The sequence below is a fragment of the Mustela erminea genome, chromosome 4, assembly GCF_009829155.1.
Source record: "Mustela erminea isolate mMusErm1 chromosome 4, mMusErm1.Pri, whole genome shotgun sequence".
Classification (NCBI taxonomy): Eukaryota; Metazoa; Chordata; class Mammalia; order Carnivora; family Mustelidae; genus Mustela; species Mustela erminea.
The window spans coordinates 123,422,159-123,434,237 of NC_045617.1; the positions used below are offsets into that span (position 1 = coordinate 123,422,159).

A 12,079-nucleotide genomic window follows, 5' to 3' on the forward strand; every position below is an offset into this window, starting at 1 on the left:
TTCGCGGGGCGTGCCTGCGGCGACGGGGCGGGGCCGACGTCTCACAACGTCAACAAAGCACTGACCGCTGTCCGGGAATCCTGAGCTAGTGACTCCACAACGCTGCGTGATTAAGTACTGAACATAGTAATTTCGGACTAGTACGGAGGAACAGAGGCATCCTTTTTTTCTTTGTTTTTGTTCTTTAACTGATTAGGAGCAGAAAGACTCAGTCTATCTACTTAGAAAGAGGCGTGGTGCAAAGACCTCAAGTGTAGAGTTGTAAACGACGAACCGTCGCCTAACAGTGTGGTGAAGCTTGGGTTCATTTTTGTTGGGATTCGGGGGGAGACCAACAGTTTTTCTGAGGTACAATTGATACACATAAACTGCACATACAATAAATTGACGGGGAATAAACTGCAAAATGTACACTTGGATCAAACTTTTGGCATATATACAACCATTAAACCACCACCACAGTCAAGATTTGGGCTTGCTTCTAACTGTACCACTCAATAGACGTGGGAGTAGATGCTCCCATAACTCTTTCAGCTCCTGTTCTTCCCTTAAACCATTATAATCATGCTCTTGTTTCTATACCATTATCTGAGTCTATTCTTGCCAAGGCCAACAGACTGGGGACCAATTCTCTGTCCTTATCTTACTCTCCCAGCAGCATTTGACACACAGTAGCTCCCACTTCCTTTGCGTTTTTCAGGGACTGTGCTCTCTGCAGGTTTCCCTTCCATTTCAGTGGCAGCTCTCTTTCTCTCCTTTAAGTCTAAATGTATTGAGGCACATTCTTTGACATTCTTATCTAGATTTATCACCTACGTCTCATGACTTTAAATACCATCCATAACTGATGAACATCTCCCAAATATCTCTTCTTGACCCCAACTGCTGCTGTTGAAAGACCCCCGCCCTGAGAGTCCCACCTCTTAAGACATAGATAGGAAAATTAACCGCTTGTTTGCTTTTCTGTGAACCGCTAGCTTTTAGGTATAAGGTTAGATTATGAATTGTGTGATGAATTATATAATTAACAGCTCTCTTGCTTTTCTGTAACTGCTTAGCTGAAGACGCCCGCCGTAATGGCGTCTTTACTTCCCCCGTCACCCCCTTCTTGTTCCTATCTCTCTTTCTCCATTCCCGTGCGCGGGCCCTCAGAACCAATCAGCCTGTTCCCCCTTCCCGCCTCTCTCTTTGCGCGCGCAGATCCTCAGAGCCAATCAGCAAAACCCAAGTATGCCTTTTTCAAAGGTTCAAACTATCCACCAATCAAATGCGCCACACCCAAAAACTTGTTTGTACCCTCCTATATAAGACCCTGTTTCCCTCCGGTTGGGGTGCTCGGCTAGCTGGAGCTGCCGACCACCCGCCGGTACCTGCGACCCAATAAACCTCTTGCTGTTTGCATCCAGTGGCAGTGTTGGATTCTTGGGTAAGGGGATCCGCGGGTCTTTCATTTGGAGGTCCCACCGAGATCATCGGACTCCTGCCCAGGGATCCAACGGACTCCCACCGGGAGGTAAGCTAGCTGGCCAGCCCTAGACTGTCCCTTCGTTTCCTCGTCTTCTGCTTCTGTTCTGTCTCGTGTTCTCTTTCGGCCGTTGTCTAGAATTGTACCTCTACGCGTAGGAGGGCTTGTATTTGTAGGCAGCTTGAGAAGGAGCTGACGAGCTCGGACTTCTCCCCTGCCAACCCTGGAGGATGCTCCAGGGTGCCGAGGGGCCCAATTTTTTAGGGCTCCTCATCTGTCCGAGGGCTACGTCCGTCTGTCCGTTCCAGAGGAACCCCTCGGCCCTGGACGGAATTTGTCCACTGAGAGGAGGTCTCGAGACTCCTTTTGTAGGCCAGTGGAATTTGTACGGTGCACCGCAAGGTTTTTGTCTTTGCCGGCTCGATTGTTTTATGTGTCTTTCACATTGCGCCTTGATTAAGATTACATTCTGTTTATGGGAGGGTGTCTAACCCGTTTGAATCTGAGGAATGCCTGATTGTGTGAATGTGTTTGTGCGGCTCCACGGCTTCGGATACGGAGTCTGAGTGGGCTGCACCCTGATTCTCGCGGAACGTCATACGGCATAACGGTCATCTACTCCTTGGAGTAGCCTGGTCCGGGGTTTATACGGATAGACCTTAGCCAAGACGTTCCTAAGCTCCCGCGAGGGACGCGAGCAGGACAGCACCTGAAAGATCCCCCTCCCTTTGTCTGCAACATCGTACATCGGGAGGGAAAAATAAATACTAAGGTCAATAGCTCCACCTCGCGGCCATCTGAAACCTGAAACTCCTCCCCTGTCACCCTGGGGGACGGTCCAAGGCTCTTTGGGGCCCGGTTCTTTGGGGCCCCACAACTGTCCGAGGGATACGTTCATCTGTGGGCCACAAAGGAAACTCATAGTCCCACACAGCTTTCTGATCCATCTGAAACCATCCTATCGGTATTACGCCGAAATCGCGCAGTGTCCTTTTTGTTATTTGTTCTGTGTGTCCTACTTATTGTCTTTGGTGTTATTTTAGACTCTGAGATGGGGCAAACACTTACCACTCCTCTAAGCCTCACTCTAGGTCACTGGGAAGATGTTCAGAACCGAGCCAACAACTTATCGGTGAAAGTCAAAAGAAGAAAATGGCAGATTCTCTGTACCTCTGAATGGCCCACCTTCAAAGCTGAATGGCCCACAGAGGGAACCTTTAACATCAATGTTATTTTGCAGGTCAAGGAGCGAATCTTTAATCAAGGACCTCAAGGTCATCCGGACCAAGCACCTTATATTATAGTCTGGGAAAGTCTAGTCAAAGAACCCCCTCCGTGGGTCTCTCCTTTTGTCCCCTCTTGCCCCCCCTTGAACCCCTCGACGCCGCCTCCATCAGCCCCTACCTCTCACCCAGTCCCCTCCGCTCCACCGGCTCCACTCCCCACACCAACTCCTAGCGACCCCTCAAAACCCCCCATCTCTTCTAACCTATATCCTGTGGTCCCTATTGACCCTCCCTCTTCTAATGATGCCCCCTCTCTGCGACGCCCCAGACAATTACAGGTCCTCCCTTCCGAGGAATCCCCTTTGATAGACCTCCTAACCGAGGACCCCCCACCTTATCGCCCTCTTAGACCAGCACCAAACCCCATAGGGGAACCAAATCCTGACCCTTCGCCATCTCCAATCGCAGGCAGAATTAGAGGCCGACAAAGACCAGAGCAAGAAGAAGCTTCCGGGCTCTTTCCATTGCGCCAAGGGAGGGAACCCGGAAACCTCCAATATTGGCCCTTTTCTGCATCTGATCTATATAACTGGAAGTCTCATAACCCTTCCTTTTCACAGGACCCCGTGGCCCTAACCGCCTTAATTGAATCTATCTTAGTTACCCATCAGCCTACCTGGGATGATTGTCAGCAGCTCTTGCAGGCTCTCCTCACCACAGAGGAGAGACAAAAGGTTTTTCTAGAGGCCAGAAAGAATGTCCCAGGGGACGACGGAAGGGTCACACAACTTCCTAATGAGATAGATGCTGCCTTCCCTCTGACTCGCCCTGACTGGGACTTCAATATGGCTGCAGGTAGGACTCACCTACGTCTTTACCGCCAGTTACTCATAGCAGGCCTCCATAATGCGGGACGTCGCCCCACTAATTTGGCCCAGGTAAGACAAGTGACTCAAGGTAAGGAGGAGTCTCCAACCGCCTTCTTAGAAAGGCTTAAAGAAGCCTATCGTAGGTATACGCCTTTTGACCCAGATAGTGATGAACAGAGAGGGAATGTCTCCATGACATTCATCTGGCAGTCGGCTCCAGATATTAGAAACAAGTTACAGCGTTTAGAGAACCTCCAAGATTTCTCCTTGCAGGATTTATTAAAGGAGGCAGAAAAGATTTTTAATAAGAGAGAAACCCAGGAAGAAAGAGAGGAACGACTTAGGAAGTTGCAGGAGGAAAAAAGAGGAAAAATTAAGGAAGGAAGCTGAGGAAAAGGAAGAAAAGCGAGAGCGTAGACGGAACAAGGAACTCAGTAAGATCTTGGCCACTGTAGTACAAGGTAGCCAGAGCTTAGAAATAGGAAAGTCAGATAGGAAGGGAGACATAAGGAGGCTTCAGATAGAACGAGACCAATGTGCCTATTGCAAGGAACGAGGACATTGGGCCAAAAGCTGCCCGAGGAAGAAGAACGCCAAGCAGGTCACAAAACTCATGGCTTTGGATGACGATTAGGGATGTCAGGGTCAGGAGCCCCCCCCTGAACCCCGGATAACCCTAACAGTCGGGGGGCAACCTATCACCTTCTTAGTAGATACAGGGGCTCAACACTCGGTTCTGACTGAGAACCCAGGGCCACTCAGCAACCGGACGGCCTGGGTTCAAGGAGCCACCGGAGGAAAGCAATACCGCTGGACTACGGAAAGAAAAGTACATCTGGCCTCAGGTAAAGTTTCTCATTCATTTCTTCATGTTCCTGATTGCCCCTATCCGCTCCTGGGTAGAGACTTATTGACCAAACTCAAAGCCCAAATTCATTTTGAACCACAAGGGGCCACCGTAACCGGCCCCAAGGGGACTCCTCTACATGTCCTGACCTTACAATTGGAAGAAGAATATAGACTACATGAGAAGCCCCCTCAGCCTCAGAGGGACATAGAATCCTGGCTTACATCTTACCCGAATGCCTGGGCAGAGACAGGAGGAATGGGACTGGCTATCCAGCAGCCCCCCATTCACATACAATTAAAGGCAACCGCCGTTCCCGTCAATGTTAAACAATATCCTATGTCCAATGAGGCCTATCAGGGCATCAGGCTGCACATACGGCGGCTACTGGACCAGGGCATTCTGGCCCCATGCCGGTCTCCTTGGAACACTCCTCTGTTACCCGTTAAGAAGCCTGGTACCAATGATTACCGACCAGTTCAGGACCTCAGGGAAGTCAATAAAAGGGTGGAAAACATCCACCCTACGGTGCCCAACCCTTACAACTTACTCAGCACCTTGCCTCCAACCCATTCCTGGTATACCGTCTTAGACCTCAAAGATGCGTTCTTCTGTTTAAGACTGAATCCTCAGAGCCAGCCTCTCTTTGCCTTTGAATGGAGGGATCCGGATTTAGGAATATCAGGTCAGTTGACCTGGACTCGATTACCACAAGGGTTTAAGAACAGCCCAACGCTGTTCGATGAGGCTCTTCACCAGGACTTAGCCGACTTCCGGGTAAGGCACCCCTCTCTGATCCTGCTTCAATACGTTGATGACATCCTGCTAGCAGCCACCAATGAAGAGGACTGCCGTACAGGTACTGGGGATCTTTTAATGACCCTAGGCCAATTGGGATATAGGGCATCTGCCAAGAAGGCCCAGATTTGCCAGGTTAAAGTCACCTACCTGGGCTATGAACTATATGATGGCCAACGATGGCTAACGGCTGCAAGGAAAGAAACTATTTCTAATATTCCTGCGCCTCAAAACCATAGGCAACTGCGGGAGTTCCTAGGAACAGCGGGCTTTTGCAGACTATGGATCCCGGGATTCGCAGAGATAGCAGCCCCTCTATATCCATTGACTAAGCAGGATACCCCTTTTGTTTGGACTGAGCAACAGCAACAGGCGTTCGATCATATCAAACGAGCGCTTCTTAAATCTCCGGCATTAGGCCTGCCAGATATAACAAAGCCCTTTGACCTCTTTGTTGATGAAAAACAAGGTTTCGCTAAAGGGGTCTTAACCCAAAGACTTGGGCCTTGGAGACGCCCCATCGCCTATCTCTCCAAAAAATTAGACCCCGTAGCGGCTGGCTGGCCACCATGCCTAAAGATGATAGCAGCAATTGCAGTCCTTATCAAAGATGCCACCAAACTGACACTGGGACAGCCCCTGACCATATTGGCCCCACATACAGTGGAGTCGTTAATCAGACAACCACCGGACCGCTGGTTGTCAAACGCCCGCCTGACTCATTACCAGTCCCTCCTCCTGGACACAGACAGGATCCAGTACGGGCCTATAGTGACTCTTAACCCTGCAACCTTGCTGCCCACCCCCGGAGAGACGCCGCCATTACATGACTGTCACCAGATCCTTGCTGAGGTGCAAGGAACACGACCCGACCTGACTGATCAGCCCATCAAGGATGCAGATCTAACCTGGTACACGGATGGCAGCAGCTATCTGCAAGACGGGAAGCGACGGGCAGGGGCTGCCATCACAACTGACTCTCAGCTTGTATGGGCTAGCGCGCTACCAGAAGGTACCTCTGCACAACGGGCAGAACTGATAGCTTTGACCCAGGCCCTCCAGCTGGCAGAAGGTAAGAGCCTCAATGTCTATACCGACAGCAGATATGCTTTTGCCACTGCACATGTCCATGGAGAAATCTATAGAAGGAGAGGACTGCTAACCTCAGAGGGCAAAGAAATCAAAAATAAAGCCGAAATATTGGCCTTATTAAAAGCCTTATTTCTTCCCAAAAGGCTGAGCATAATGCACTGTCCTGGCCACCAGAAAGGGGAAACCCCCGAGGCAAGGGGAAACCGCCTAGCTGACACAATGGCTAAACAGGCAGCCTTGGGGCCCCAATTGCTAACTGTCACTATACTTACTGAGACAGAAGACATAGATAATGCCATCATTTGGAATTATGAGGAAGCCGACTTGGACTATGTACAAAAATTGGGGGCTGACTATAATCCAGCCCTCAATCGATGGGAATACAGAGGGAAAGCTATAATGCCTATAAAAATGGCAAAAGAGCTAATCAATCACCTCCATCGGCTAACTCACCTGAGTGCAAGCAAAATGAAGGCCTTAATGGATAAGGCCAACTTAGAAAGCCATTTCCCCAAACAAAATTTCCTTCTTCATCAAGCAGCTGTTAATTGTAAAGTCTGTGCTCAAGTCAATCCTGGAAAGACTGTTATTAGACCTGGAGTCCGGGTGCGTGGGCAACGTCCTGGCACACATTGGGAAGTTGACTTTACCGAAATTAAACCTGGCATGTATGGATATAAATATCTTTTAGTTTTTCTAGACACCTTTTCAGGATGGGCAGAAGCTTTCCCTACCAAAAAGGAGACAGCTAACATGGTTGCCAAGAAACTATTAGAAGAAATTTTCCCAAGGTATGGAATACCCAAGGTGCTAGGGTCCGATAATGGGCCTGCCTTTGTCTCCCAGGTAAGTCAGTCAGTGGCCAAGCTACTGGGGATTGATTGGAAACTACATTGTGCTTATAGGCCCCAGAGTTCAGGACAGGTAGAAAGAATGAATAGAACCATTAAGGAGGCTTTAACTAAATTACTGCTTGAAACTGGCTCTAAAGATTGGGTATCACTCCTACCTCTAGCACTCTATCGGGCTAGAAATACCCCAGGACCTCATGGCCTAACTCCCTTTGAGATTCTTTATGGTGCTCCACCTCCCGCTGTCACTTTCTTTGCCCCCGATATCGCTGCTCATGCTCCCTCCCCCTCTATACAGGCCCACCTGCAAGCTCTGCAGCTGGTGCAACAGGAAATCTGGAAACCCCTAGCAGCTGCCTACAAGGAGAAACTTGACGTCCCACTACGGCCACATCCCTATAAAATAGGGGACACCGTTTGGGTTCGCAGACATCAGGCCACAAACCTTGAACCCCGTTGGAAAGGACCCCACATAGTGCTCCTGACGACACCCACAGCACTGAAAGTCGACGGGATTGCAGCCTGGATCCACGCCTCCCACGTGAAAGCAGCGCACCCAGAAGAACACACCGAACCCCTTCAAGATTCGGAATGGACCATCCAACGCTCCCCAAATCCTCTAAAGATAAGACTCATGCGCCGTTAATCCTTCTCCTTGTTTACACTTTTCTTTCCTTTGGGAGCCCCAGTCCACATCTCCCCAAGCAATTAACCTGGCAGGTACTCTCCCAAACGGGGAGAATTATCTGGTCCAGTACGGCCCAACACACCCCTAATACATGGTGGCCTACCCTGTATCCGGATCTCTGTAAACTGGCTATGGGGTCTTGGGACATAGGTCAACACGATAATCCCGATAATCCACCGACATCCCCTACAAGTAATGGAATGTCGCCACCTAACCGGGGATGTGGAGACGGGCCAAGACGCTACAAACTTAGTGCACTCCCCTTTTATGTCTGCCCTGCGCCAATAAATGATAAGGCTGCTAATGGACGGGCCTATAGATGTGGAGGCCCCAATGACTTCTACTGCGCGGCCTGGGGATGTGAGACTACAGGTGATGTCTATTGGAAACCCAGTTCAAATTGGGATTTTATCACTGTAAAAGCCAACTACTCCCATGAGATGGGAAATTTCTGGGACCGAGAAAATGACGGAAAACACTGTAAAAATGCATGGTGTCACCCCCTTAAGATTACATTCACAGAGTCTGGAAAGAAAGCAGTCCAGTGGACGACAGGATATAGCTGGGGCCTTAGACTCTATAAGGAAAACTATGATGAGGGACTCATATTTACTATAAAACTCTCAATAGAATCTCCCTCTGCCGCTATAGGACCTAATCCGGTCCTGCCAGATCAGAGAGCCCCTAACCCTCATCCCAAAGGCCCTCAAGTAACACCCACCGTCACCATCTCCCCACCTACCGCCACCCCCCGCAATGCTTCCTCCCTAATATCACCGGTTCCAAACAGACCATTCCTGGTACCGGTGATCGACTCCTTAACCTGATAATAGGGGCATATTAAGCTCTCAACTATTCTAATCCCCTTCTAGCTAAGGATTGTTGGCTCTGCCTAGTTTCAAGCCCCCCTTATTATGAGGGTATAGCTACAACCGCTAGCTTCATCAATCACACTTCCCCCCCCTCCACCTGTTCCTCTTCTCCTAGCCACAAGCTAACTCTCCCTGAAGTAACAGGTCAGGGACTATGTTTAGGCCTAATACCAACCTCCCATCAAATACTATGTAACATGACAACCGCCATCACTCCTGGTAATTACTACTTAGAAGCCCCCAACGGAACCTATTGGGCATGTAATACCGGCCTGACTCCCTGTATCTCTGCCCAACTCCTAAATGCCACTGCAGATTACTGTGTATTAGTCCAACTATGGCCTAGAATCACTTACCACAGTTCAAGTTTTGTCCTTGACTTCTTCGAGAAGGGGCAAAGGTCTCGATACCGGAGGGAGCCTATATCCATGACTATAGCCTTGCTATTGGGCATCGGGGGAATAACAGCAGGTATTGGAACAGGAGTTTCCGCTTTAGTCCGAGGTAATCAGCTCATGCAGTTACAAGTTGCTATGAACGCTGACCTTGAGGCCATAGAAAAGTCAATCACAGCCTTAGAAAAATCCTTGACTTCTTTGTCAGAGGTTGTACTTCAGAACAGAAGAGGACTAGACCTCCTATTTCTAAAGGAAGGAGGATTATGTGCAGCCTTAAAAGAGGAATGCTGTTTTTACGCCGACCATACTGGGGTAGTCAGAGAAACAATGGACAAGCTAAGAGAAAGACTAGCCCAAAGAAGAAAGGATTTCGAATCCCAGCAGGGCTGGTTTGAAAACTGGTTCACCCGTTCCCCTTGGTTCACAACCTTAATATCCACCCTTATGGGGCCCCTTATCATCTTGTCTCTGATTCTGTTATTTGGCCCCTGCATCATAAATAAACTTGTCCAATTCACTAAGGACCGCTTTTCCATAGTTCAGACTATGGTATTAACACAGCAATACCAACTTTTAAAACAGTCAGAGTTCCAGGCAAGCCTGGACCAAGAATAAGCCAAGCCCAATGGATATAAGATTCTATCCATGATAAAGAAAAAGGGGGGAATGAAAGACCCCCACCCTGAGAGTCCCACCTCTTAAGACATAGATAGGAAAATTAACCGCTTGTTTGCTTTTCTGTGAACCGCTAGCTTTTAGGTATAAGGTTAGATTATGAATTGTGTGATGAATTATATAATTAACAGCTCTCTTGCTTTTCTGTAACTGCTTAGCTGAAGACGCCCGCCGTAATGGCGTCTTTACTTCCCCCGTCACCCCCTTCTTGTTCCTATCTCTCTTTCTCCATTCCCGTGCGCGGGCCCTCAGAACCAATCAGCCTGTTCCCCCTTCCCGCCTCTCTCTTTGCGCGCGCAGATCCTCAGAGCCAATCAGCAAAACCCAAGTATGCCTTTTTCAAAGGTTCAAACTATCCACCAATCAAATGCGCCACACCCAAAAACTTGTTTGTACCCTCCTATATAAGACCCTGTTTCCCTCCGGTTGGGGTGCTCGGCTAGCTGGAGCTGCCGACCACCCGCCGGTACCTGCGACCCAATAAACCTCTTGCTGTTTGCATCCAGTGGCAGTGTTGGATTCTTGGGTAAGGGGATCCGCGGGTCTTTCACTGTAAACACCAACTACTTTTTGGACTTCCTCTCTGAGATCTCTAATAAGTACCTCGAATTATTATGTGCAAAACTGAGCTCTTGTTTTTACTCCTTAACCATGTCTCTCCCACGTTTCCCATCAAGAAATCACACCACCTCTCGGTTACCAGGGCCCAAACTGTAAGGTAATTCTCTTTTCCCATTTTCCCCTCAGCAGCAAGCCATGTCTACTTCATTTATTCAAAAAATATATTTATTAAGCAAAGAGAAGACACTACACTCCGAGATATCTCCACAACCCCCTCTAGCCAACCCTTTTCCATCTCCTTGTTAGTTTCATCCTCATTCTTACTTGGCCACCAAATGTCAGCCCTCCTCAAGGCTGTCCTGTGAACTCTCTTCTTCCCACATGACATTCTCCTCTCAGGTGACTTCAGCAACAGATTCCTCAGAGTTCTGTCCCAACTACCGTATCTTGAGTAGCCCCAATCATTAATCACCATCTATAAATATTCATGTGTTCATGTTCAAGAAAAAGAGCTCCTGACAACTGGGAATTGGCCTGATCCTAAGAGATAGGCCATGGTGCTCAAGTTGAAATAACCTCACAGAACACCAATGTCAGAAAAGGTTACTGTGACTGTCATGAATTTAAGACAAAGTTCATAATCTTCTCTAAGCACAAAGACAAGGTCATTGTGCAAACACCATAAAATATTAAACAGCTCCCTCTAGGCCAAAATGATGGCTTTCTTTGACCAGCTACACTTTTAGCCATGTTTCATTCCTCCCTCCTTCTAGATGAGATTTTTTAAAATGTACAATTGTATGGGGTTCCTGGGTGGCTCAATCACTTAAGCATCTGCCTTTGGCTCAGGTCATGATCCCAGCTTTCTGGGATGGAGTCCTGTGTTGGGCTTCCTGCTCAGAGGGAATTCTGCTTCTTCCTCTCCCTCTGCTGTCCCCGCTGCTTGTTCTCTCAAATGAATAAATAAAATCTTTTAAAAATGTGCAATCAGGGCGCCTGGGTGGCTCAGTGGTTTAAGCTGCTGCCTTCAGCTCAGGTCATGATCTCAGGGTCTTGGGATCGAGTCCCACATCAAGCTCTCTGCTCAGCAGGGAGCCTGCTTCCCCCTCCACCCCGCCTGCCTCTCTGTCTACTTGTGATCTCTCTCTGTCAAATAAATAAATAAATAAATTATAAAAAAATAAAAAAAATGTGCAATCATAATTGTCCTCACTTCCTGATAGTATCCAACCCAGAATAATTTCACATCCCTGAAACTTCCCTCCAAATCACCTAGCACAGATGCTAGTCCTGTCATTCCTAAACCTCCATTAGTGAGACAACCTCTGCAGAATTAATAAATCCAGTTTTTTGGGTGTGTTCCTGGTGGTCTTTGGCTGGAGGGCATTAACACTTTGTCTTATCTTCTACTGCACCCTGAAATTTTAGCAGAGGGGCTAATAGAGGATATTCATTCTGAAAATCCAGTATTTTGCTTAGCACATAGCTGCTTGAATAAAAGTAATTTTTCAAAGCTTCGGTGGCAGCTAGGAAGACTAGTTATTATGGTCAGTGGCATAAAGTTGAAGAGCTGTGTTAGCTTTAAGGAAATTTCCTCCAAGAAAGCCGGTGTCCTCTGCCCTTCCTGGTCCATCTTGAGAATTGGAGCATGGAAAAACTAGCGTTGTTTCCCAAACCACAAATAGGAGTATCTGACCCTGGTAGTTGTGGAGCTGAAACCTGGGGGAAGGGGTTCTG

The 12,079-nt window shown here is 48.3% G+C and overlaps 1 protein-coding gene across 1 annotated transcript; it reads left to right on the top strand.

Annotated features, from left to right (window-relative positions):
* Positions 1-1,076: 1,076 nt before the first annotated feature.
* On the top strand, positions 1,077-7,794 carry LOC116589422. Its single transcript, XM_032341371.1, has 5 exons — positions 1,077-1,081; positions 3,101-3,924; positions 5,123-5,266; positions 5,954-6,192; positions 7,447-7,794. The coding sequence occupies exons 1-5, from the start codon at positions 1,077-1,079 to the stop codon at positions 7,792-7,794; spliced, it is 1,560 nt and encodes a 519-aa protein (XP_032197262.1).
* The last annotated feature ends 4,285 nt before the right edge of the window (positions 7,795-12,079 follow it).